Consider the following 22,420-nt stretch of genomic DNA (forward strand, 5'->3'; position numbering starts at 1 on the left):
GCTGTGCAGCCAAGTGAGGAAATGTGGGGAGGGCAGGATGGGACCCTGCTGGGGGCTGTTTGGGTTGTGAATGAGCAAAAGCAGCTCTGGTTTCCTGGCCCCTCCAGCAGATCACGCTTGGCTGGGGAGAGGGTGAGAAACCCCTGCTCTCCAAACCCCACGTCCAAGAGGCGGCCACAACGGGGATGCCCATGGGAACGGGGCTCTCCCGCAACGAGGATGCCCATGGGAATGGGGCTCATTGGTGATGGGGATGCCCATGGGAACGGGGCTCTCCCGCAACGAGGATGCCCATGGGAATGGGGCTCATTGGTGATGGGGATGCCCATGGGAACGGGGGTCTCCCGCGACGAGGATGCCTGTGGGAATGGGGGTCTCCCGCAACAAGGATGCCCATGGGAATGGGGCTCACTGGTGATGGGGATGCCTGTGGGAATGGGACCTTCATGGTCAGCACCCGGCTCTCATCCAGCTGAGAGCTCAAACATGTTGGAAAGGGAGCAGCAGCATCCTCGTCCCTGCTGCGGACAAAGTGATGGAGAGACCAGACTGCGGGGACAGGTCACCCCCGCTGCTCCCCTTCCTCCTTCTTCTTAAGTGTCATCAGGATTTGGATTAAAGCTGTCACTGGTTGGGAGCAAAACCCGGGCCATGCTTTACAGTGCCATTGCCCGGCAGGAGCGCAGAGCCCAGCCCAGGGCTGGCTCCCTCTCGCAGGGGTTGGGGACACCCGAATGTCCCCCGTCGCAGCTGGGGGACCCGCGTGGCACAGCACCAGGGACGGAGCCCCCCGCGCAGCCGTCGCAAGTCGGCTGCGTTGCCGGGCCCAAGCACACGCTCCTCCGCGAGGGGCCGTGGCAAGGGCCGGGCTTATTCGAATGATTAATTAGCTCCGCTTTTAAGCGGGGCTGCTCGGCGGCAGCCGGAGTCGCTGCGAAGCGCCCGCCCCGCGGCAGGCCGGCCGGCGTGCGCCTGGGCGCCCCAAGCCCTCGGCTGCCAGAGAAAGACGTCCTCGCCGTCGCCGAGCCCCCGCGCCGGCCCTCCGCCTCCCGCGCTCCCACCCGCCCTCGCACAAAACCCCGCGCGCCCCGCTCGCCTTCGCGGACGCGCGCTGCGCTGGTGGCGGAGCCGCAGAGCCGGCGGCAGCGACGTGCCGGGGAGAACCTGTCCCGGGCGCTGGGAGAGGCAGGAGGAGGGAGAGGAGCGCGCAGGTAAGCCGGGGCTTCTCCCCGGGCTCTGCGCTGAGCCCCGGCCCTGATGCTCCTGCCCTCTCCAGCCTCTCCGGCGTGCAAACGTCCGCTCTTTCTTTTTCTCGCCTCTCTTGGTTTTTCTCTTCTTCGGCAGCTGGAGTCTTTTTTCCTTCCTATTTTTTTTCCTTCCTCCAAGAGTTTTTTTTCCCAGCCTGGGGCAGGGTGGTGGTGGAGGGGGGTGTGTTTTGGGCTGCAAAGGCAGCAGAAAGTCCCGTGTGTGCTAGCGCCGCGGAGGCTGCCAGCCGCTTCCCGGGGGGCTCGCAGGGACCCCCTGCTCCCTGATTGCACCCCCTCATCCCTGATTGCACCCCCTCATCCCCTGCCTTGGGAAGCAGCAGAGGAAGTGTGTAAAGAGGAGGCAGAAAGGCTGGGAAGAGACCGGACGCCCCTGGAGGCAGGACTCCGGGAGCCCCGGCTTTGGTGTTTTGTGCTCCGAAGGCACCTGGTCACCCCACGTCCCCTGCGCCGAGCGCGAGTTTGTTGTTCCTACCCAGATCTGCCCAAGCGCTGGCTGGAACGGCCGGGGGCGAAGGGCTCGGCGGGGTCCGGTCCACGCCGCAGCGGGGGTGCACTCAGCCCCTCGCCCCCCTGCGCGGTTTCCCCGCCGTGGGTCGGAGCCCCACACCGCCCCGCGTCCTGAGCGAGGTGCGAGAGGGCGGTCGAGTCGCGTCGCGGTGCTCCAGGAGGTGCTGGTAGCAAGCTGGTTTTCCGCACGGATTTTAGGGGGGGGCAGAGCCGCGCAGAGGCTGGAGAGGGCGCAGGGGCAGCCCCCTTCCCGCGCACCCACCACGGCTCGAGCCACCCCACAGGTACGGTTTGGACCTGGCTCTCCGTCTCCGCTCCGGCAGAGGCAGGAGGCGCAGGGAGGAAACAACAGGATAGGGATGTTCACCACAGCCCCGGGAAAGGGTTTGTGCGTGTGGAAAAGCCTCGTGTTACCCCAGACCCCCCCCCCCCCCCCCGCCCTGCTTGTTTGAAAACTGGGTGCTTGCAGGAAAAGCGTGCGCACGGTGGAAAGTGGAAATTCATCCTCTTGGCAGCTGAATGCAAAGCACGCGGCACGTGGGAGCTTGGGAACCCTCCGCGGCACCTTCCTTATGTGGTGCTCGGCCGCCGGCATCCCGCGAGCCACCGGAGGAGGCTCCCGGGAAGCGCCGTGTCCGCCTGCTCCACCGAGCCGGGCAGCGGGGTCGTGGGTGCTGGGGGTCCCTGCCTCCCCGGGGCAGAGGGAGGCGGAGGGGCGAGCAGCTGAGTGTTTCCACCTGGGAAGAGATAAAAGTGCAGCTGTGGGAGGCTTCCTCTTCCCTTGGGAAGAGCTTGGAAGGGAGGGCCAAGGAGGGAGCTGATAAGGCATCAGAGAGCAGCTTCCCGCCCCTGGGAAAGCGGAGCTGGGAGAGGGCTGTGCGAGGGGTCCGCTCGGAGGGGCGCAGCGTGTGCGTGGGGCCCGGGGCTGGGCTGCGATCGCTTTGGAAAACTTTGCTCTCCCAAATTGCTTTTTTCTGCATCCAGCCGGTTGCAGTGTGTGTGGTGAGGAGCCCTGTGGGCTGTGCTGGGAGCAGCCCTGGGCAAGGGTCCGGGCTGCGGAGCAAGGGAGGAGGAGGAGGAGGAAGGGGCACAGGGGGAATGGAGGAATTGCCTGTGCTGAGGAGGCAGCAGAGGCTTTTTTTTTTCCTTTTTCTTTTTCTTTTCTTCCTTTTTTTTTGTTTTTTTTTGCTGGGACTGCCTTCCTGCGGACCCTCCTGCAGGAAGGAGGCTGCCGAAGGGAGCAGAGACCATCACGAGTCTTTTGCAACTCGTCTGCTGGCTTCCATACAGTTAGGAAATGCTCCTGGCACGTAGAGAAAAGCATGAGCTGTGCATTGCCTCTCCGCTCCTTGCAGCCCGAAAGTGGTGTTAAAGAGCCCGTGAGGGCGCCCAGCGGGGCTGCGGGTGGGACACCTCTGTCCCATGCGGATGCACCGCTGTCCCTGCGAGGCTCCAGCCCCGGCTGCTCCCTGGGGAAGCGCGGGAGCGGCGGGTCGCGCAGCAGCGCTCCGCTCCCCGGGTGCCCTGGGAGGACGCGCTCGTGCTGTGTTTGGCCCTTTTCCACCGCGCCCGGCTCTCCAGGGCAGCCGGATAAAGGGCCCCCTGTTTTGGGTACGGCTGATCAGACCCAGCGTCTTGCAAAGACACTAACGGGCTGTTACAGCGGTCGGACGCGGAGGGAGGCCAACGAGGGAGCTTTGCTGGCTCCTCTCGGTTATTTTTGGGTTGCTTTCCTTTTCGTGTGTTAACGTACTGGTTCCCAAGACTGCTGCAGGCATTCGCAGCCTGTGTGGCTCCTGCAGTGATGGGACAGGGAGATACCATGGAGAAGCTCTGCACGGAGCTCCCAGGGTTATGGGAAACAGGCTGAAAAGGATCCCTTGCTTTGGGCGCTATGAGTTAGTTAGATGCAGCAAAACTAAACTTTTTGGACATCAATATCAGTGGCATTTTGGGGCTGGAACTTCCAGCCACTGCCCCTAATTTTTGACCCCTGGTTGTAATGGGATGAGATGCCCCTTCCTGGGCAAAAAACGGAGCCAACCAGTTGGGTGCACTGGCCTTGCACCTGGGCCAAGCTGCTCAGCCCAGCCTGGAGCTCGGGGCTGTCCAAGTTGCTTTAGTCCATGGATTCAGCCTTTTCTCTGCCCCAAGCAATTTGGTTTCCTGAAAGTATGTGTTGCTTCATGGTTTAACTTTATTCTAGTTGCACGATTTCCTAATGGGTCTCCCGAATCTGAGCCGCTCTGTCTGCTTGGGGCTGGTGAGAAAGGTCGAAAGAAGGCATTTGCAAAACACGCCCTGTGCCGTGGGGCTGGCACGCAGCCGCGGCGGACGCTGCTCACGCGCACTCCGGGTGTGGGATTTTGAAATTTGCTCCTTGCGCTTCAGGCCAGTAAATTCAACCGCATGAAAGCGGACAGAGAGCAGGCGGACGAGCACATCCAAGGAGAGCCGGCTTTAAACCCTCTAACGGGCTGGAGGCAATCGTAAAGCTTGCAGCAGCCTCGGGTTCGGTGCAAAAAGTCCAGCTGCGGGCCTGTCGCGAGGATGTTATTCTGGGTATCGGGCTGTTGCACGGACCGCTGGCTGTGAGCTGCTTGCCTGCAAATTGTCTGGAAGCGGATGCTGCCTGCCCTGAGCAGGCTGCTTCTCGGGGGAGAGCCCCTGCGGGTCACCCCGGGCGGGTGACAGCGGGGCGCCCTGCGCAGCTGCGTCGGGTCCCCCCATAGGGACGTGGCAGCGGGCCGCAGGCGTGCGGCGGATGAGAAGGATCGCTTCTGCTTTCTGACACTTTCCTTCTGCGGTGACAAATGGCAGGTATTGCTGCCAGCTTCTGGCCTCAGTTTCTGGCCCGGTGACAGTCGCTGTTAAAACTTGGGTCCCTAAACATCCGCAGAGCTAAACCCTCGTGCGGAGCGCGTGGCGGAGCAGCGGAGCCCGTCGGCCAGGTGCTCAGCGAGCTCCCAGAGACCGACAGAGCCGCGGCTCTGCCCCGTCCCCATCTCTCCTCGCCGCAACGTGTCCCAGGGCGGCTGCTGGGGTGGCCGGAGCCCAGCGTTGCTCTGGGAGAGGAGGGAGCTGACAACCCAGGTCTCGGCGTGTGCTGGCTGCAATATCGTGTCCTGGCTTCGCAGCTGCCTCCTCCCGCTGCAATGGGCCAAAGCCAGACCTCAGGACCCCCCTTCCCCCCCCTGCCTTTGCGGGTGTTAAAACCCAGGTCTGAATTTTTGGAGCTGAGGCAGAGGCCAATGAAAGGGCTTGGGACTAGGTGGGGGGCGCGTGCATGCAGAGAGGGACGTGGCTGGGCAAGAAGCACGGGTCCCGCAGGGCCGGGAGGGGACTACACGTAGACCAGACCCCTGCCATGAATTTGTCCGTTCTCTGCCGCCCTCTCTTTAATCTGTCCTCTTGCAACACAGAAGCATGCACGTACATCCCCAAAGGGGACTTATTACAGCACTGCTGAGCTGAATATCTGGCAGGATTTGGGCCCCATGCTTCCCCGCTGCTCCTCGCCTGTTCCTCCCTTCCCCCAGCGAGATGCCAGAGCTCTGATTGAAACCAGGAGGCGCGCGAGGCTTGTAGGGTTAAACAGAGCCAGATGGGAGCAGAGCGAAACAAAAAGGAAAGTCGCAGGCTGGGCCTGGGGCGGTGAGGATGGGATCTCTCCCCGGAGAGAGCCGATTGCTTTGGGCCCCGGGAATGCGAGGAGCGGGTTCAAAAGGAGCTGGGCTGGCACGCTGGAAGTCCCTACGGGCATCCCAGGGTGGGACGTGGACCGCGGTGGGTGGCAGCACCCGGGTGGGCAGCTGCCGCGGGAGGGTCAGGGCTGGTGCGCTCATGGGCCGCCCGGGACGGCGTTTCCTTGCTGGGAAAAAGCATCGAGAGCAGGTTTGCTGGCGGACCGCCGTTTGCTGCGTTCGCTGGGCGCTCCTGCGCAGCGCTAGGCCATGCCGTTGGCATATCCCTGCGGCCACCCGAGGTGGGATGCGATGTGCCCAGCTCAGCCTGGCCCGTTCGCTGGTGCGGAGCAGCTCCCACCGAGTGCTGGGCAAGCAGAGCCGGCCGGGGCTGGCCACGGGCACATTCCTGATTCCCTGGGTCCCTCCGGATGCTAAGGCAGCGCCGTGTGCTGGGCAGGCGCTCAGCCCAGGAGGTGCATCCTCCCCCGAGTCTCCCCAGCCTCCTCCCTGTCTCCTCGCACTTTATTCTTTCTCCCACTCCATCTTTGCCGAGTTCCTCCATCTGCCCAAGCACACATCTAGCTCGGCTCTGTTCCTTCCTGGGTGACAAATGCCCTTGGAAAAAGCCTGGCGAGCGCTCAGAGGTGTCTGCCACCTACCCAGAAAGCGCACAGCCCATCCTGCCTCCAGCTGGTCCCGAGGAGTCTGGGAGCATCCGAAGCACCTCCTGCGCGGGGCTTTCTGGGGAGCTCTGCTGCAACGAGCTGGATTCCTCCAGCCTCCGTTTCGTCAGCTGGAAAGGCACCAGCAAGAGGCTTGCCGGGGAGATCGCTGCTGTTCCAGGCGGCAGAAGGGAGGGAAAAGCTCGGCAGCCTCTGTGGTTTGCTCAGGAGCGCGGAAGTGGGAGCACAGTCATGCCCAGAGTGGTGCGGGAAGGGGCTGTGCTGGTGCTCAGGAGAGGCAGGATCATTCCCCCCCGCAGCCTTGCTGGGGCCAGGAGCGAGCAGGGATCTCTCCTGATCTCACCACATCTCCCCTGGGACCACCTGGGGCAGCTATCCCAGCCCGTCACCTTGCAGTGGGACTGGAGGGGACACATCAGTTATTCGGGCAGCACAGGAAAGCCCCGAAGCCAAATGCCTTCAGCGCTGCCTGTGCATAGACTTGCAGGTGTCCTCTTCATCACGTAGCCTCGGAAATGGGCTGTCCTGTCCTGCGTTAAAGCCTAGTCCCTGGAGCACAAGACCATCCGTCACTGCTGCCTTGCTAACTGCTGCTGGCCTCTCGATACCATCGTTCAGCCAATTTGCTACTGAACCATTGATTTTTGGCTCAACCACAAAATTAAGTCTAATCCATCAGAGCTTCCGAGGAGGTGATCCATCCTTCTGGGAGAGGTCACAGCAGCAGCAGGGCTCCTGGAGAGGACCCAGGCTCTGCCCAGCAGTGCTGGCACGGCCGCGTACCTCGCTTTGGAGGTGTCCGCTCGTCGGCGGGGCAGGACTCAGCGTGGTTGCGTCGGTGACACCATCTGTCAAAGCTGAAGAGGAACCGCGGATCAAAGCCCTCCTGTTCTAGTGGGAGAAGCGGGAAAATATCCTTTCTGGCCCGTCTTTTGCTCACTTCCCAGCTGGCGAGGGGATTTCTGCTCTCCGTCTGTCTCTGTTTTTCTGCCTGCTGTGTTGTCCTTTGCCGAATTTATTACCCAGGCTCTTTGCAGTACTAGGACCTCTGTGCAGCTCTCTTCCCTCTTGCTGCTGAATGAGGAAATTACCCCCGAACTCATTTCGGTAAGCCAGCAGCGCAGGTTGCGGGGAGCGTGACACACAAGAAATTGCCTTGTGAAAGGTCTTGTGGCTTCCGACATCGCTTGTCAGGCAGAGCTGTAATGATGGAAAGCCCAGACCTGGTTAGGGACAGCTTCCCTCAGGAGGTTAGGTGCTTTCTGCAGCTTAGATTAGGGTGATTCTTCCCTCATCTATGGGCTGTTCTTTAAAAGGCCAAATCTTCTTCTTTTTTTTTTTTTTTTTTGATAAATAAATGAAGCTGAGCCAAGGAGCAACTTGTGGCCTAGACAGGGTTTGGATTTAAAGATAACTTCCAAGAGGAAGGAGAGAAAATAGTGGGCTACCTGGCTGAGATGTGGGGTAAATTCTTGTCTGTCGGAGCTGGTAGAGATGGGAGGAGATGGGAAGTGATATGTAACCTAAATTGGGCTCTTTTTAACCCACCTGTTCTTGTTGCCTTCCACAGGGAAATATCTGGACCATGAAGGTGGCCTTCAGATTGCTTCTCCCACTGGTTCTTGTGCTGATCTCGGAGGTGAGCGGGCAGCGGAGGAAGCCTCCCCGGAAACCCACGCGCCCGCCTCCTGAGCCTGTTGAGCCCGTCGAGCCCACAGAGCTGCCCCCACCCCTGCCACCAGGCCCCCCCTCCATCTTCCCTGACTGCCCCCGGGAATGCTACTGCCCCCCAGACTTCCCCTCTGCCCTCTACTGTGACAGCCGAAACCTGCGGAAGGTCCCCATCATCCCATCCCGCATCCACTACCTCTACCTCCAGAACAACTTCATCGACGACCTCCCAGAGGAGTCCTTCAGGAACGCCACCGAGCTGAAATGGGTCAACCTAGACAACAATCGCATCCGGAAGGTAGACAGGCGGGTTCTGGAGAAGCTGGAAAACCTCATCTTCCTCTACATGGAGAAGAACCAGCTCAAGGAGGTGCCTTCCTTCTTGCCACCCAACCTGGAGCAGCTGCGTCTGAGCAGGAACCAGATCTCCAAGATCCCTGCTGGGGTCTTCAACAAGCTGGAGAACCTGGTGCTCTTGGACCTGCACCACAACAAGCTAAGCGATGGAGTCTTCAACAAAAACACGTTCAAGGGACTCAAGAACCTCATGCAACTCAACCTCGCCCACAATATCCTGAGGAAAATGCCCCCTGGGGTGCCCAATGCCATCCACCAGCTCTTCCTAGACAGGAACAACATTGAGGACATCCCCAGTGACTACTTCAAGGAGTTTCCCAACCTGGCATTTATCCGGCTCAACTACAACCAGATCTCTGACAAAGGGCTGCCCAAGAACTCCTTCAACCTCACTAACTTGCTGGTGTTGCACCTGGCCCACAACAAGCTCACCAATGTTCCCTTCATCAGCTCCAAGCTGGAGCACCTCTACCTAAATAACAACTCCATTGACAGTGAGTTGAGGTAGCGGGTCGGGAGGCCGTGGTTAAGCTTGGGGAGCAGATATGCTGGGGGGTGGCATGCATTTCATTGGAAAATGGCATCTTTTACTCACTGGGATTTGAACCATTTGAAGGGGGTTGCAGTGCTGAAATGAGCTGGTGGCTCTCTGTAATTAATGAGGGAGGACGGATTTGGACGTAGAGGCCCAGGGACTAGGGCAGTAGCTCAGGAGCAGGAAGAGCAAAGCTTAATTCCTTGTGCTGCTACAGCGCTTTTTCCCCCCTCACTGTCATGGGCAACTCTTTTTCATGTCTACCTGCCACTGAAAGGTTTACTTCCCCAGCAGGGTACAGGAATATGTATATTTAAAAAGGAAAGTCTGTGCACGTATTTCAAGAACAGGTGCCAAGTATGCAGTCAAGATGGTTAGAAATAACACAGCGTAGCTCTCTAGTTGAGCCTTGCAGAGCAAAGAAAAGGGAGAACAGGGCTGTGATGGAGGTTGCCTCGACAAATCAATCGGGGCAATTTCATACTATTTCAGGCAAAGTACAGCAATTTCATGGGAGAGGTGCTGGCCTGTGAAATGTGTAAACATGGCTAATGTGGGGAAGATAGAGACCCGTTCCCAGCAGCCCCGGCTGTTTCTGACATTGGAGGGCCAGCAACCTGCTGTCCTCGCCGAGAGGATCTGCAGGGGAGCAAGAATGCAGCGCTCCTGCCAGAAACCCTCCGTGCGCACCAGGAAAAGTGCACGCAAGCAGTCGGGCTCTTACATTTTTGGTTGCGGTGGGGTCTGTTGGGGCTGCAGGACCTGCACAACACAAGGTGGTGGTCGCCTGTGAAGCTGTCGCCGGGCAGGTCACTGAGCCCAGCAATGAGTGGTGTAACACAGGCGCTGCCGGTGCCCGGCGTGTTTACTGTGCAGTGACGTTGTGTGGCTTTCTACGCAAAAGTAATCAGCCGCTGAAGAGCAGCTGTAAAATCGCAGCACAGCTTCAGCAAGCTGGCTCCTGACGTAGCGGGGCACCGTCTCCGACTGCGACGTAAGCCGGGGAGAGGGAGAAGCCTTCTGCCTTGATGCCAAGTGATAAGTGTTGTGAGACATGATGCTAGGAAAAAAGGACAAAACCTGCACAAGGCCAAATTCCTTGTCTGATGGAAGCAGCTGGTGTTGTTTCGCGAGGGAATAATGACGTAGGGGTGAAATGCGAGTTAATCTGCATTTTATTTAAATACCAAACTGTAGCCTAGAGGGACCTTGGGGTTAAGGCTGTGACTGCTGTTGACTTCAGGGTGCATATACCCATAGCAAGGTCCTGCTTAGACTTTCCATGGAGAGAAGCTCGCATGGCCTTGCACCTTGTGTCCCAGCTCCATGTTTTACCCCAGCTGTCTTGTACCTTTTTGTACCTAGTTTTTATAAGGTTTCAGTTCCTGGAGTTGGGTAATGACGTAAGAATCCCTGGGTTTGTTTTCTGCAAAGCAGGCCTGGTGATGGGGAGAAACGTGTGGAAACTCAGTGACATGCAACAAGCCCAATTATTAAGGTTATCTTTAGCTTAACGATGCTGCAGCATGTTTTGGTGATACTTTTTGAAGGCTTAGGGGTGGCTAGCCTGATTTCGTATTTGAAATCATCCCTTTTCTCCCTCTAAGGACACCGTGTTCCTCACCTTGCTTTGGCTGAATGTGACCTACTTAAATTCTGAACAAAAGCAGGATTTGCCTCTCACTGGGGCCTTAGGGCTGCATCCTGTCTTCTGGGAGCGGCCAAATTCGAGAGAGATGCCCAGAGCACTAGGAGTTAAAGCAAGAGGCAGGGGGTTCCCCTTTCGGCAGCAAAGCAACCCCCGTGTCGGGCTGGGTGAACCCCAGGGGGACGGGGACAGCAGGGCAGGGGGGTCTCTAGCGTCACTCGGTGCCGTCCCTGTCCTGGTTCCTCCAACAGCCTCCTGCTTTGCTTCTCCTCCCTGCAGAGATCAATGGGACACAGATCTGCCCCACATCCCTGGTGTCCATCCACGACTTCTCGCCCTCGGACCTGGACAGCGTGCCCCGGCTCCGCTACCTGCGGCTGGATGGGAACCTCCTGAAGCCCCCCATCCCCCTGGACCTGATGATGTGCTTCCGGCTCCTGCAGTCCGTGGTTTTCTAACCCTGCCTGGCGATGTGTCCCCTCCCAGGACTTGGCTTTGCACAGAGACTTGACCCCTGTCGGCATTTGACACTTGGGACCCCCTTTGCCTCCCTCTCCCCCTGCTCCCACCCTGCCTCTCCTTCCCTCTCGTGTTTCCCCCCCTCCTTAGTGGCCCTGGCACCTATGTCCTGGTGGACCGTTGTCCGCAGGATGGCACCATCCCGGGCCATGGCAGGCACCCGGGCAGCGCGGGGTGGGTGCCACCCTCTGGTACCCAGCCGGCGATCCCCGTTCCCTGCCTTCCCCCCTGGCACCTGGCCATCCCCAGGGCACCGCATACCTGACCATTGCTGGAGCTGGGGCTGGCTTTCCCCTTCCACCTGGCAGAGGTTTGGGAGCTTGGGATTTGTCCTAGCTGAAAGCGCCTCATGATGGAGCTGATGAGGGAGCTGCACGGAAGAGGGGAGGAAAGGGGGAGCCTGGGACCAAGCCATACTGTGGCACTGTTATCACGCGTTTCCAGAATGAAGCAATTTTGGCTGGAAGGCAGCCGTGCCCAGCATGAATGCCCAACCCGGCAAACCAGGAAAGCTTAAAAACCAGAGCCCGATCTGCCCGGGGACAGCTGTGTCCCTGTGCTGGGGCTGCGGGGAACTGGGCACAGCTTTGCCCTGCGTTGGGGGGACAAACGGGTCCCTGCCGAATGTCCTGGGGGAAGCCGGAGGGTTGCTCGGCCCCCCCGACTTGCTGCAAGACTCGGGTTGTCTCCTCGCTCCGGGCGGACCCTGTGGGCACGTTCCCGCACCAGCCCTGCGGAGAGGCTCAGACATCCCTGCGGAAAAGCTGCCCGTGGTGGAGGTGGAGCAGGGGTGTCCCGTGGCTGACGTGACAAGGCGACCGGCGGTCACCCTGCGGCCGCGGGGCGCCGAGCCGGGGCCGTGGGGCTGGGCAAGCCTGGTGTTTCCCGGGTGTCCGGGTGCACGAGGCCCCGTGTCCGTCTTGCGCGGGCTCCTGCGAGCAGGGCTTTGCGCAGGCGGAGGCGCGGGCCTGGCGCCATTCGGCAGGGCCGGCAACGACACCTCGTGGCCGGAGCCACGTCCCGGGGTCCGGCACAAGGCGGCCCTGCTCCTCCTGCTCGGTCCCTTTGGAGGGGGGTCTTTCAATTTGGATTGCTCTAGAGGTTGCATGGGGTTTTGTTTTTTTGTTTTTTTTTCTCCCAATGGGACTTGCTGTCGATTTAGCAAGGATGTCGGTGGGGAAAGGTCTCCGGCTTCTGCAGATGGAGCTGGGGTTTGATGTGCCATGGGTGGGGAGAGCTGATTCCACTTTTCCCGGAGCAATTTCCCATGCACCCTCCTCCGTGGGACCCAAACACCCTTCCTGCCTGCCCCGAGCCATCGTTTTCTTCTCTCCCGGGGCTCCACCACCAGCTGCGCGGGCTGAGTCGGGCCCTGGTCCCGCAGCCATCCCCTCCCGCGTCCTGCCAGCCACGCTGCAGCGAAGCACAGCTCAGCACCGCCGCAGCCGTCGCCCCCGTCCGCAGCTCGCTGCTCCAGCCGAAAGCCCCGCGGCGGGCAGGCCCCGATGCCGGCGGGGCCCCGCGGCTGCCAGTGAGCGCCCTGAGCAGAGCCCGCTGCTTCAACAGCGATGCCGGCGTGAATCTCGCTCTTGCAGTTAGGTACCCGGGGCCGGATGCTGACCGGGGCGACGTGGGTGCAAATCCGGGCTCTGCTGGAGCTGGGTTACACCTGCGAAATCTCCGCTCTGCTCTTGCGGCCCCTCTCCCCTTATTGCTTGACTCTATAAATTTCCCTCCTGGTTGCTTTCTTGAACCAACCACATATGTCTGGTTTTGACTTTTTTTTTTTGGGGGGGGGGGGAGAAGAAAAGAAAAGGGAAAAATAAATCTTTTGGAAAAGCCGTTTTTTATTCCCCCTTCTCACCGTTTCCACATGTATCGCTTCCCTCTTTGATAGCTGTACCTGCATATATAGGGCGTCCGGGTTTAGGGGGGGATTATTCTCTTTTTTTTCTTCCTGATTCTCAGGATTTAGATTGAAGGCCGAACATTAGAGGAAAAAAAAAAACCACCTGAAATAAGCATTAAAGCAATTAAAGGAGCAGTTGCCTCGTTTGTGTTCAGCCACCAAAAATAAGCCTGGTGTGAGATAAGGCACCGAGTGTCGCGCTCCGCGGGAAAAGCAGCGGGCATGGGAATCTCCCTGGAGCCCGTGGGAAATGCCAGCGCTTCCCCCTCCTGCCTTCCCGACGTGCCGCCTCGGCGCTGGGCCGCAGCCAGCAGCGGGAGGATCGTTAAACCCCCGTGCTGATGCAGGGGTGGCGGTTTTGGTAAAATTTAGTCTCTTCTCCAACTCTTCCTCCAGCAGGCTTTATTGGGTTCGACAGGTTTCAGCCTTAAACCCGGAGATCCTATGTATATATTTATATATAATGTGTATATATACTGGTAGACTGTACAGATACATCTACAGACGTACGTAGTTCCTGACTGATTTCAACTTAATGGTATTTTCACTCCTACTCTCTGCAGTGGTGAAAATAAAACGATTCAAAAGGGACCCAGAGCTGTGCTCAGACCTGCTTCTCTCTCACCTCTTGGCACCTTCCTTCGGCGCTCCTCCAGAGCCCCTCCTCATCCTCGAGGGTAACTTTTCCGGGAGCTGAGGCCGGGATAGGGGGGGACGCTGCCCCGGGGGACGCTGCAGCCCGTGGCCGGCCGGGGAGGAAGGCTTCTCCCTCGCCGGCGGAAGCGAGCCTGGCCGCCGCGGGCAGCGGCTGCGCACGCGCGTTTTCACGCGAGCCGAGCGGGCGTAGGCAGCAACGCGTCTTCCTGCAGCCTCCGAAGCTCCTCGGCTCTTGCCGTCCCCGCGTGAATCACGAGCGGGGAGGGCGGGCGGGCGTGGGCGCGGGTGCGAACGCACGGGCTTCGGCGCGGCTCGCTGCTCACGGGAGCGTGCACGTTCGCGGCGCGGGTGTTGTGTGTGTGCGCATGTGTGCAGAGCAGGCACGGAGAGCCGGCTCCCCTTATGTTTTGCGCCGTGGAAGAAAATCTGTGTTTTGTGATCAGCGCATGAATCACGCGCTCCCGGGGCGTGCGTTCGCTCGCTGCCTCCCCGGGCAAGTCATCCCTCTCCCCAGAGGAGCTCAGCGCTGCAAAAACGGGGGGAATCGTTCCTTTCCTCCGCAAACAGCAGTCGCGCGCCGCTCTGGGAGCGGGAGCCGGGCTGGCGGCGTGCGAAACCCCGCGTGTGCCGGCGGGATCGAGGGGAAGGCTGGGAGCTCCTCGTTAGCGGTGCTGGGGGCTGACGAGCAGGGTGGGTGCGACAGCCCATCAAAGGGCTCCCCGGCACGTCGGGGGCCGATGCCCACGGCGGCGAGGAGGCGGCTGTGAGCCCGCCGGGGAGCTGCCGAACGTGCCCAAAGGCGGTTTGCAACATGATAAATCCCTGCTGAAATTAAGCCCCTTTGTAGCTGTTGACCCCCCCACCCCTTTCCCGATGCAGCAGCCGGGGTCTCTCCCGCAGCCAAGGTTTGCGCTGACCCTGCAGGGGACGATGGCTTGTGTTAGCACCGAGGTGCAGCTGCGCTCGGGGAGGGGGGAAGGAGCCGGTGCGAGGACGGACGCCGGCTCTTTCTCCGGTGCAGCAGAGGTGTATTTTAAAGGCTGCCTGCCCCTCTGGGGAGCGGACCCCCCCCCCCCCCCCCCGCCAGGGCTGCCACGTCACCTCCCTCACGCTGGCCGCGGAGCTCGCTAATGAGGGGCTTAACGGGGATTAGCAGCGGCCCTCGGCTCCGCTCCGTGCTGAGCGGGGATGGGGCCGCCTCGCAGGCAGGGGGGCGCGGGGGCTTTTTCCGGGCAGCGCGGCGTCCGCCGTGGGCTGGGGGCCGGGGGCGGCGGGTGCGCGGATGAGGAGCGCGCCGGTTTGCAGGGGGGCGGCGCGGGCGTCCCAGGCTGCCCGGCAAGCGCCGGCATATGGGCGCGCCGTCGCCGGTGGGCGAGCGCGTGGGCTGCGGCTTGCGCGCGCCAGCGGAGAACATTTTTGCGGCGGTGGGTGGCCGTGTGCGCGCGCACGCGGCTCCCCCGTGCTGGCCCGCGGCATCCCGGCTCCCACCCTGCCCGTCCTGGGAAAGAGCGGAGGTGCGAGCCGGCTCGATCCCGGTGGGAGGGGGCGAGGGGGGGGGGCAGCCATCCCGGCTCTGCTCCGGCTCAGCTGGAGCTGCATTTCGCGAGCCCGCTGGATGCTGGGGGTCCGCGGGAGCCCCCAGCCGCGGCGGGTGTCCCCTCACCCTCCCCAGGGACAGGGTGCTGGCTGCATCCCGCGAAGCCAAGGGGGGAGGCTCGACCTCCCCCGCCGAAACGCAGCTGAGCGATGGTGGCTTTGCAGCTCCTGCGTCTGCGGGGACGGATGCAGCCAGAAACCCCTCCGGGCTCGGCAGGGTCTGGGCTGGTTGGGGCGGTGATGGAGCTGCCCTGTCCCCTCTGCCCAGGGCTGTGTGTCCCCTGCCACCCACGGGGACACCAGGAGTGCAGCACGCTGGCCTGCTCCCTCCTCCCATCCCATTCCATTCCAACCCATCCCATTCCATCACATCCCATCCCACCCCACCCCACCCCAGGTCCCATCCCTGGCAGCCCTAGACACAACCCCAGGCTCTCAGAGTAAAGCCGCCATGGGGGCTGGCTCGCCGTGGGGGCAGCATAAGGCCCCGCTGGGGGCAGGGGACAGCGGGGTGCCGCCGGCCTGACTGGCAGCATCCCGCCTCTCCCCGCGGCAGCCCGGCCGGGCCGGACCCCTCTGCACAGCCCTGCCCTCCTCTCGCGCCTTAAAACCTCGGCAGCCCTTGCGGACCGGCGCGCCGGGAGCTGCAGCGGGGCTTTCCCGCGCCGAGGAGCAGGGCAGCGGGGGCCGCCTGTGCCTGCTTCCTTCTGCGCCCTCGGCACCGAGCCGAGCTTTGGCGCTGCCCGGGGGTGAGTCGTGGGGCGCGATGCACGCGGGGGGGGGGGGGGGGTCGAAGGCTTTCGCCACACTCCTAACACCAGGTTGAGAAGCCGCGTCTTCACTTCAAGGAGCGAAGGCTCTGGGCTGGGCCGTTGCTTTTGCATTTGCAAATGCATTTTTGCGTTTGGGAGAGAAGCGGGGGCGGGCTGCGGGGCTGCCCGGCCTCCTCCACCACGCTCGGTGCACGCGCGTGTGCAGCCCGGCGATGCTGCGGTGGTGCGGGCTCGGGGTGCCGGGTGACAGCGCACAAGGGATGCTCTGCGATCCCCAGCACGGTGGCAGGCTGGGTCCATGCAGGTTGGAGCGAGTTCCCCTCGGAAAGGGACCTCGGTGGGTTCGGATTTGGGGCTGCTGCACACAGCCGGCGCCTCACCTGGGCGGAGAGCGATCCCGGGCTGCAGAGCTGCATCCGTCGTTGCTGCCCGTGGGCTCTCGCCGGCAGCGTGGCCATGGCCGGCTAACGGGAGCACGGTGGCCCGGTCCAGTCCCCAGCAGCGCTGGCTGGCCCAGGATGCCCCAAACTGCAGGAGGCTGAAAAAACAGCATTGCTGGGCTGTGGGTCGGGGGGGGGGGGAAGGGTTTGACTCCTGGGTTCGTTTCCACTTGGCTGCCAGTTTCATGGGCCGGTTTCCCCGGCTGGGGCAGGGAGGCAAGCGGTGGGCATGCAGTGCGGTGGATCCGGAGGCCCCCGGCCGACGTGCCGCGGGAACCGCACTGCCTCGGGGGCCGCAGCGGTGCCCTGACCGCTGCCGAGCGTGAAATGGGCTGCAAAGAGAGGCGTGATGCTCCCGGGGCCGGGGGAGGGCAGGCTGCACAGTGCCTGTCTCCCCTGCACTGCAACCCCGTTCGCCTCCAAGGACTGAGCTCCCCACGGGATGGGGCAATGCCGGTGCTGCCTTCCCCGACCCACTTTGTGCCCATTTGTTTTCACCATTTTGTGGCTGTTTTAGGGCCCCGTCCTGCCTGGCGTGCCCATCCCTCTCGGAGCGGCGAGCAGCAGTGCCCTGCTCCACAGCGATCCCCCTCTTTGGTGCAGGCGCAGGATGGGGAGCTTGACCAGGCTGGGCATCACCAGCTTGCTTCTGGCAGTGGCTTGGGCAGCCCCAGCTGAGGAGGAGACGAGGAAGGCGGAGAAGCCCAAAGCTGATCTTGCCGTCTACGAAAACCTGGACCTGGAGAACTACGACCTCACGTTGGACAGCTACGGCGAGATCGTTGACTTAAGCAACTATGAGGAGCTTTACGACTATGGTGACCTTGCTCCGAAGGTGAGAGGGAAGCGGGAGAGCACCAGGCACACGGGGCAGGTCTTTCCGTGGTGCATCCCGAGAGAGGGAGGCAGGTGCCTTGCCCACGATGTGAAAGGGACTTCTGCATGGCCACGGCTGGAGACCTGGGCCTGCCTCTTGCCCCCTTTCCAAGCTTAGGAAAGCTTTCCCTAGGCAGCCCAGCCCTCATGCCCAGGTTTTACTTGCAGATGGAGGTTGGGACTCTGGCTCCCCCCACCAAGGCCCAGGAAGATCTCCCAAACCTGGGCACCACGGCTGAAACACCAAAGCCGCAGCCTCCGTCCACCACTGCTGCCACTGCTGGGTCTGGCCACCCAGGTCTGCTGGAGCCCATCACTGCGGGGGGGTGAGTGAGGCCCCCGGTCCTGGGCTCAGACCCACCAGAAAGGGGCAATTTGTTCCCAGGTGCCACCCAATGTCTCTGGGTGACACGGAGGGAGCCCGAGCGCCCTGGAGGAAAGGGAGCGAAGCCTTTCGCCGGGTGTTTGCTCTGCCTGGGCAGCGGCGGAGCTGGGCCGCGGGGGCTCCTTGCCAAACGGCAGGCAGGGGGGCTGGAGCAAGACGTTTCTGGGAAACAAGAGCGCCAGCAAACCCCAGCAAAGCAGCAACATTTTAATGAGCAGAGACATTGCGACAGTCGGACAGAGTAGCAATTAGATTAGTGACAATTAAAATCCCGTAGCGAGGGATAAATATCTTTATTCATTTTCTGTCACACTGGACTGGGACAAATTAAGTAGGAGGCAAAGGGAAATTGTTGCCTTTCTGCTTTGAACTCCCCCACTAATGGATGCGGAGCCTCGCGGGCGCTGGGAGCGGCGCGGGAGCGCGGGGGACGCAGCTTCGTCCCCACCAGCGGTCTCACGTCCCGCCGGTCCTGCTCCGGCTTGCGGGGCCGGTCCTGCCACGCACGCTGCCGAGTCAGATGTTTCGCTCGATGCAAAACTCTTTTCTTTTGTTCCGTTGCCTTCTGCGGGGAAAAAACCCATTGGGGGGGGGGGTGCGCGAGCCCCGGGGGTAGCGCTGCTGCGCTTGGCAGTGCTGCATCTCCCCTCTCCCGTGGGAGTTTTTTGGCCCTGGGCAGATTCATCTATTAGCAGCTCTTTTGGCTGGTGGTTTCTGGCCCGGCCCTTGATGAGATGCTGCCGGGGTGTTTCACCGATGGAGCTGTGACGGCTCTGGGCTCTGAGGACCTCGTGTAGCGGCGACACGACCGGTGTGGCGAGGGCTGAGGGTCCTGGCCTCATTTCCCAGCACGCTGTGATGCTCCCCAAAAAAAGAGCCTCCTGGGACAGCGCGGTCCGGGAGCTCAGCACCCAGGCTGGGGCTGGACGGCTCTCACAGCTCCAAAAAGCTGGCCGGGAGCACGGGGAGTTGCACGAGTACGAGGGTGGTGGGGACATCGGTGGCCTGGGGATGGAGCCGCAGGAGGTGGGCGAGTGCCGCGCTAGCGCCTGCCTCTGCCGCTGCCCCCAGGGCCACCCAGCTGCCCGCGCTGCCTCTGCCTCGGCACCTCCGCGTACTGCGACGACGCCGGCCTGGAGCGCATCCCGCCCCTGCCGCCGCACACCGCCTACCTCTACGCCCGCTTCAACCGCATCGGCCGCATCCGAGCCGGCGACTTCGCGGGGCTGAGTACGTCCAGGCGAGGGACGGGGCGCCCTCCCGGGGCGCGGGGCTCGGTGCCCAGCGCCCGCTTTGCACCATGCCCAGATCCGACCTGCCCCTGTCGCCCCCCAGGGCAGGTGCAGGGCACCTCTCCGTGCCGTAACCCCCCCCCCCCCCCCGTCCTCATTGCAACCGCGGGTTTCGCTCCGCTCCCGGGGCCGGGATGCCCCAGACGTGCCGAGCAAGGCTTGTGCTGTGCTCCTGCCTCTCTCCGCGCGCAGGGTTTCTCGGGGCTGCCGTCGTTCGGCCGAGGCGTCCGGCTTCGTGCTGTGCACGGGGGACATGAGTGGTTACGGGGGGGGCGGGTGCATCCCTGGTCACCCCCTCCCTCTCTCGCTCCCTCCAGAGAAGCTGAAGCGCATAGACCTGACGAGCAACTCCATCTCCTGGGTGGACCCGGACGCTTTCCACCTCCTCCCGAGCCTGCAGGAGCTCATCCTGCTCAGGAACAAGCTGACAGCGCTGCCCGAGCTGCCCCTCAGCATCGTCCGGCTGGACGCCCGCCTCAACAGGATCCCCAGCGCCGGCGTCAGACCCGAAGCCTTCCAGGTGGGTGCCAGGGTGCCGGCGGGTGCCAAGCTGTGCCAGGCACCCTCAACCCCGGCTTAGCCTCCTGTTACACAAAGGAGAGGCCAGTGGATGAATCCTGGCTGCTTTTAGCCCAAACCTGCCATACCAGTGGGTAACCGGGATGGTGCAGAGGGGGAGCAGGGAGGTTAGGGTCTCCCTGAGATGGGACGTTTGTCTGCGTCCCTGCAGGACCTGACGCAGCTGCAGTTCCTCCATCTGTCCGACAACAAGCTGGATTATATCCCGGTGCCCCTGCCCCAGAGCCTGCGCTCCCTGCACCTCCAGGTGAGTGCGGTGTGCGGAGACGCATCGAGCCCCCTGCGCCTCTCCAGCTGCTTCAGCTTCCTCTAAAACAACCCTCCCTCTAATCAAACTCAGGCTCTCCCAAATATATCAGCCCCTCTCAGTCCTCCTGGCCTTTTTTCCCCCCTATTTTCCCCCCCATTGCCCTCCCAGAGCGCATAAACCCAGGGCCTGTATTTGAGTCTTGCAGAGCGCAGGGATGGGGGTCAGCGTGCAACCCCTTCTCCTCCTCCTCCTCCTCCTCTTCCTCCTTCTCCCCGACCCTTTGAAGCTGATTTTGCCTCCTTGGCCAGAACAACAACATCCACACCATGCACGAGGACACGTTCTGCAACAGCCGAGACCACAGCCACATCCGCCGGGCCCTGGAGGACATCCGCCTGGATGGCAACCCCATCAACCTCAGCCTCTTCCCCGACGCCTACTTCTGCCTGCCGCGCCTGCCCACGGGCTGCTTCCACTGAGGGCTCCCGCGCCTCCATCCCCAGCTCCTCCGTCCCTGCCGACCCCGCTGAAGATGCAGGATTGAGCCAGCTGCCTTCAGCCCGGAGTAGGCAGGCGCGGGGAGCTGAGCCTCAGCGTGTGGGGGACTGCGGTGCTGGGGCAAACGGAGCCGGGATGAGAAATTCACAGGGTGTGGGCAACTCTAATAAACCCAAGAATTTAAAAATTCATGCAGTCTCCTGTTCTAAACAGCAGGAGCCGCAGAAAGCCCTCGTCCAGCCCCAGCAGCTGCTCTGTAAATGGCCCTGGGTTAGCAAGGACAGGGACTTCCCCGTATCCCCACTTGTTCCAGGCCTCGGTCCCCCCGGGAGCCTTGGTAAGACCCAACTGTGTCTGCATTTGGGATTTCCTGGACAAGGACCAGGAGCTGCAGTGCTCCAGAGAGGTGACGCTTTGGCCACATGAGGTTTGATCTGCACGATGGGGCTGTCCCCTCTGCCGTCCCCAGCCACATTAGCGGGGTTTCTGTTGCTCCAGAGAGTGCTTGACATCCAGATGTGAGCTGGGGCCACAGCTGGGACATCTGCACGTACTGCCACAGTCCTCAAAAGAGGATGTAATATGAGATCCCAACGCAGGGGAACAGGAGTTCCCCCGTCACGTGCTGCAGTCCCCATCCCCTGCCCTGGGCCAAGACCTGATCCGAACTTGGAGCCCTGCACTCCGCTCCAGACTGGGATGGACAGCGGTCCCGACACACCATGATTGTGGCAACCCAAGATCTCGGCCGTGAGCTCTGCCCAGAGGGCTTCTGCTCCCCTGAGCTGCAGATCCCCTGCGGTTTGGGTCTCTTTCAGCTGCAGGGAAAGTCTGCCAGCAGCGTTGGGAGCTGTGAGCCAAACGTCCCCGGAGCCAGCAGAAAGAGCCGCTTTCCATTCTGAGGCAGTTAAAATATCTCATATCATCCCAGCTTTCAAGATCTGAAAAAGCTGCCCAGTGGTGGGATATTTTAAATATAATGTATTCATCTTCTATATTTTTATACACATGCAATAAACATGCATACCGTGAGAGAGATGACACATCCTTGGAGAATCCAAAATACTGAACTGAAACCACTGAGCTCAGCCCACATCCTCCAGGCTCCGGGAGGCAAAGGCAGCTTGAGAAAACCTTGCAAGAAGATCCAGCTTTTCATATACGGGCACGCTGCAAACGCCGCTGGGCGCTCGCTCCTGCAAGCTTGCCTGGTTCGCGGGCCGGGCACGGGCACGGGCACGCCGTGAGCTGGTGTGCATGCAAGGCGCTCTGCCACATGGGACCCCACGGTGGGACATGCACCCTTTGGCTGAGCAGACCGAGGAGGAAATTTTTGTGCTTGCGAACAACGTGCGAGGCTGGGATGGGGCTCGCTTCCCTTGCCTTTCTTTTTCAGGCAAAGCCCAGAGCAGGGCTACTCAGACACTGGCTATGTTCACCCAAAAGTCAGGGTCCTAGGTGAACAGTAAAAGCAATTTAGACCTGTTTCAGCTTTTCCTTTCAGGCTCTAAAATGCCAGGATTTATTAGCCTTGTTGTCATGCCATCCTTGAAACAGCTGTATCTACCTGTTCCCTGTCTGTCTATTCCTGTATCTCTGCCTTTCTCTCTCCTTCTTCACCATCCATCCTCCTGACGTCTAAGCACGGTCCTTTAGCCCCAGTGATCTCATCTGCTCCTGTAGGATGAAATATAGTCGTCAGTCAGGCTCGCCTCCAGCGGCATGGAGTCAGCCGACTTCTCTGAACTGTGAGTCCCGGTCTTTCGCCTTCATCCCACTAGATGGCAAGACGGAGTATTTGGAAAGGCCTGACCCTGGCTCCGGACTGCAAACTCCGGCTCTGCTGTTTATCTCCCCGCCGTGGTCGGTTGATCCTTCCGGGGAAGGCGCGGGAGGCTCGTGGGCATGCCCACGCACCGCCGCGGTGCTGGGGAGCACCCAGCCCAGGTGTCGGGGGAAGCCCTCGCGCAGGTGCTCCCTGCTTGCGGAGAGGGATTAAAAGGAGCTGCAGGGGGGAGAGAAGGGTTTGGTTCAGGGATGCCTGAGCTGTGCTTGTCCCCCTCTCTCCTCTGGGAATCCCTGCTCCCTGGGGACAGCGCTGTTCCCCTGCAGCGTGTCCGAGCCCCGGCCGCCCCCTCCTTCGCCCTCTCTGCCTGCAGCCCCGCGTCCTCCCGGCTGCAGTGGGGCAGCTGGCGGGTCCTGACTCCTCTCCGTCGGTGACATCCAGGCTCTGCCCAGCTGGTGCCGCGGAGCAGGGTCACCGCCTGGCCCGGGGCCGGTCCTGGCTCCGA

At 61.5% G+C, this 22,420-nt stretch overlaps 2 protein-coding genes across 2 annotated transcripts; both read left to right on the top strand.

Moving 5' to 3' along the window:
* The first annotated feature begins 946 nt into the window (after positions 1 to 946).
* Positions 947 to 13,374, top strand: PRELP (proline and arginine rich end leucine rich repeat protein). Its single transcript, XM_013942008.2, has 3 exons — positions 947 to 1,211; positions 7,715 to 8,666; positions 10,635 to 13,374. Exons 2-3 carry the CDS (start codon positions 7,730 to 7,732, stop codon positions 10,811 to 10,813), a joined length of 1,116 nt encoding a protein of 371 aa, XP_013797462.1. The 5' UTR covers positions 947 to 1,211; positions 7,715 to 7,729; the 3' UTR covers positions 10,814 to 13,374.
* Positions 13,375 to 13,434: 60 nt separating this feature from the next.
* OPTC (opticin) lies at positions 13,435 to 20,318 on the top strand. Its single transcript, XM_067310640.1, is given in 7 exon segments — positions 13,435 to 13,460; positions 16,767 to 17,084; positions 17,294 to 17,423; positions 18,546 to 18,740; positions 19,120 to 19,322; positions 19,533 to 19,628; positions 19,940 to 20,318. Coding segments are annotated over 6 exon segments (1,020 nt in total). The 5' UTR covers positions 13,435 to 13,460; positions 16,767 to 16,859; the 3' UTR covers positions 20,111 to 20,318.
* Positions 20,319 to 22,420: the final 2,102 nt, after the last annotated feature.

This window comes from Apteryx mantelli, chromosome 25 (genome assembly GCF_036417845.1).
Source record: "Apteryx mantelli isolate bAptMan1 chromosome 25, bAptMan1.hap1, whole genome shotgun sequence".
NCBI lineage: Eukaryota > Metazoa > Chordata > Aves > Apterygiformes > Apterygidae > Apteryx > Apteryx mantelli.